Consider the following 1,772-nt stretch of genomic DNA (forward strand, 5'->3'; position numbering starts at 1 on the left):
GCCCACCCCGGCCCTCCCGCCTCCCTGCCCCGCCGCTGAGGGCAGGATCGAGGTCCTGCCTGCCTGCGCGCCCGGGTCGCCTGCGCTGACTGAGGAGGTGACTTGGACGCACCATTATCCTGTGAATCATCCCGTCGTCATTTGTCAAGGCTGGGAGAGAAGGAAGAGGGAGAGAGGGGGGGAAAAGCCCGCACGCAGTTCATGTGGCGGTGTAGTCCTGCCTGGTCTACCTGGCACCGCTGGTGCTGCTGCTGCCGCCGGCTGCCGCCGCTGCTGACAGGGATCTGCTGCCATCTCTGGTCTCCCGCTGGCTCCTCCGGTACAGCCCCGGCGCCGCTTGCCCCTGGATATTTCTCCTCCTCAGCCGGCCGCCTTCCCCGCTGCGCATCGGGCACCTCTTTTTCGTAGGGGACGTGGAAGGTGCTGCCTCCGAAATTGACAGTGGTTTTGCTTCTTGAAGATCTCCAGCGGGCTGTTCTTGGTGCTTTTTTTTTTTTTTTAAGTTGATTTTAAGCCATTTAGGGTAACATCAAGATGTCCAGCAGCGTTCCAGCTGATATGGTAAGTCTTATACTCCTTATTTGATAGTGTTATTATGGAATAATGTTTATTTCGGCCTGTTTTGGCAGAGAAGATGGAAAGAAGAGGGGCGTGGGAAGATTAAAAAAAAAAAAATCTCGGTTACATATTTAAGGAACAAAAAGTTCCCAGTTAATAACCCCCCCTTCCACCCCAGATGCTGGTTCTGCTTTGCTTTTTGGTAGCGGAGTGAGAAATCTGCAGCGTCGCCTCCTGTGTAGCAAGGCAAGGGGGCATGTCTGCATTCTCTTACCTATGGCAGTTAAGATCTGACTGCTCTTGCTTATTTCGTGTAGCACTGCTGTTCAGCTCTGCCAAGGATTTTTTGGGGGAAGATCAATACGAAGTAGAGCATTCAGAATGATTTACTTGAGCTACTTCTCTTTTTTTGATTTCCTAAACCAGCTGAAATTTAGTTTCAGCCTTCTTTTCTTCTCTAAAACTTCGCTTGTTTCTTACCGACGCTTTGTCTTCCGATGTTGATGGGAAGTTAATCTCTTCACTTGCCGCCGGGTCAAGAGCGAGAGAGAAATTCTCATGCGCTTATTTACATGGCGAGGTCCTTTGTGCACTAGCTGCAATCTGGACATTTTTCAAGGGCACTCCTAGTACTTCTTATGGCGGACCGTACTTCAGCCTGTGTTGGGTACTCGGCTCGGTACATTTAAAATAGGAAGGTATAGCAGGGCGTGAGGAGGGAGGGTGAATCAGGTCTGCTAGGTAATCTTTCCTTCAGCACGACTTTCCCCGTTTGTATATATTTCCATAAATCACTTAATTGGAAAAAAAAAAGTTGTCGCTGGAGTTTGATAGTTCTTTATTCTTACGGCAGAATATTTTCACGTATCTCCCCACGACTATTTACATTTAAAGGTACTGTTTTTCTAAAAGCAGCAGACTTGTCCATGCTTTTTTTTCTTTCGGGATGAAGTTCTGTTTTACGAGTAAAACCTGCCCCGGTAGTGACAACAATAAAACCGAGTAGCCCTTGTTTCATCCATCGATATACAATTAATGGTGCATATATATGACAGATGGGCTACTGAAATCCTTTAGTTGCTTACTTTCGGTGTTTCCTCCTTTGTACTGCCGTCAAAATAAGTGAATTCTGCCAAAAGAGCAGAAACAGTGAGATATAGAGGATGATCAAACACGGTTTTAAGCTCACCTTCCCCCTCCCCCTCCCCCCCCCC

The 1,772-nt window shown here is 48.2% G+C and overlaps 1 protein-coding gene across 1 annotated transcript in view; it reads left to right on the forward strand.

Annotated features, from left to right (window-relative positions):
* Window positions 1-534: 534 nt before the first annotated feature.
* UBL3 (ubiquitin-like 3) overlaps window positions 535-1,772 on the forward strand; it is a 56,335-nt gene continuing 55,097 nt past the window's right edge. The window contains exon 1 of the mRNA XM_009573457.1: window positions 535-561. Coding sequence (XP_009571752.1) covers window positions 535-561 — 27 coding nt within the window. The remainder of the gene's footprint in view (window positions 562-1,772) is intronic.

The sequence above is a fragment of the Fulmarus glacialis genome, unplaced genomic scaffold (genome assembly GCF_000690835.1).
Source record: "Fulmarus glacialis isolate BGI_N327 unplaced genomic scaffold, ASM69083v1 scaffold21382, whole genome shotgun sequence".
Taxonomy (NCBI): domain Eukaryota; kingdom Metazoa; phylum Chordata; class Aves; order Procellariiformes; family Procellariidae; genus Fulmarus; species Fulmarus glacialis.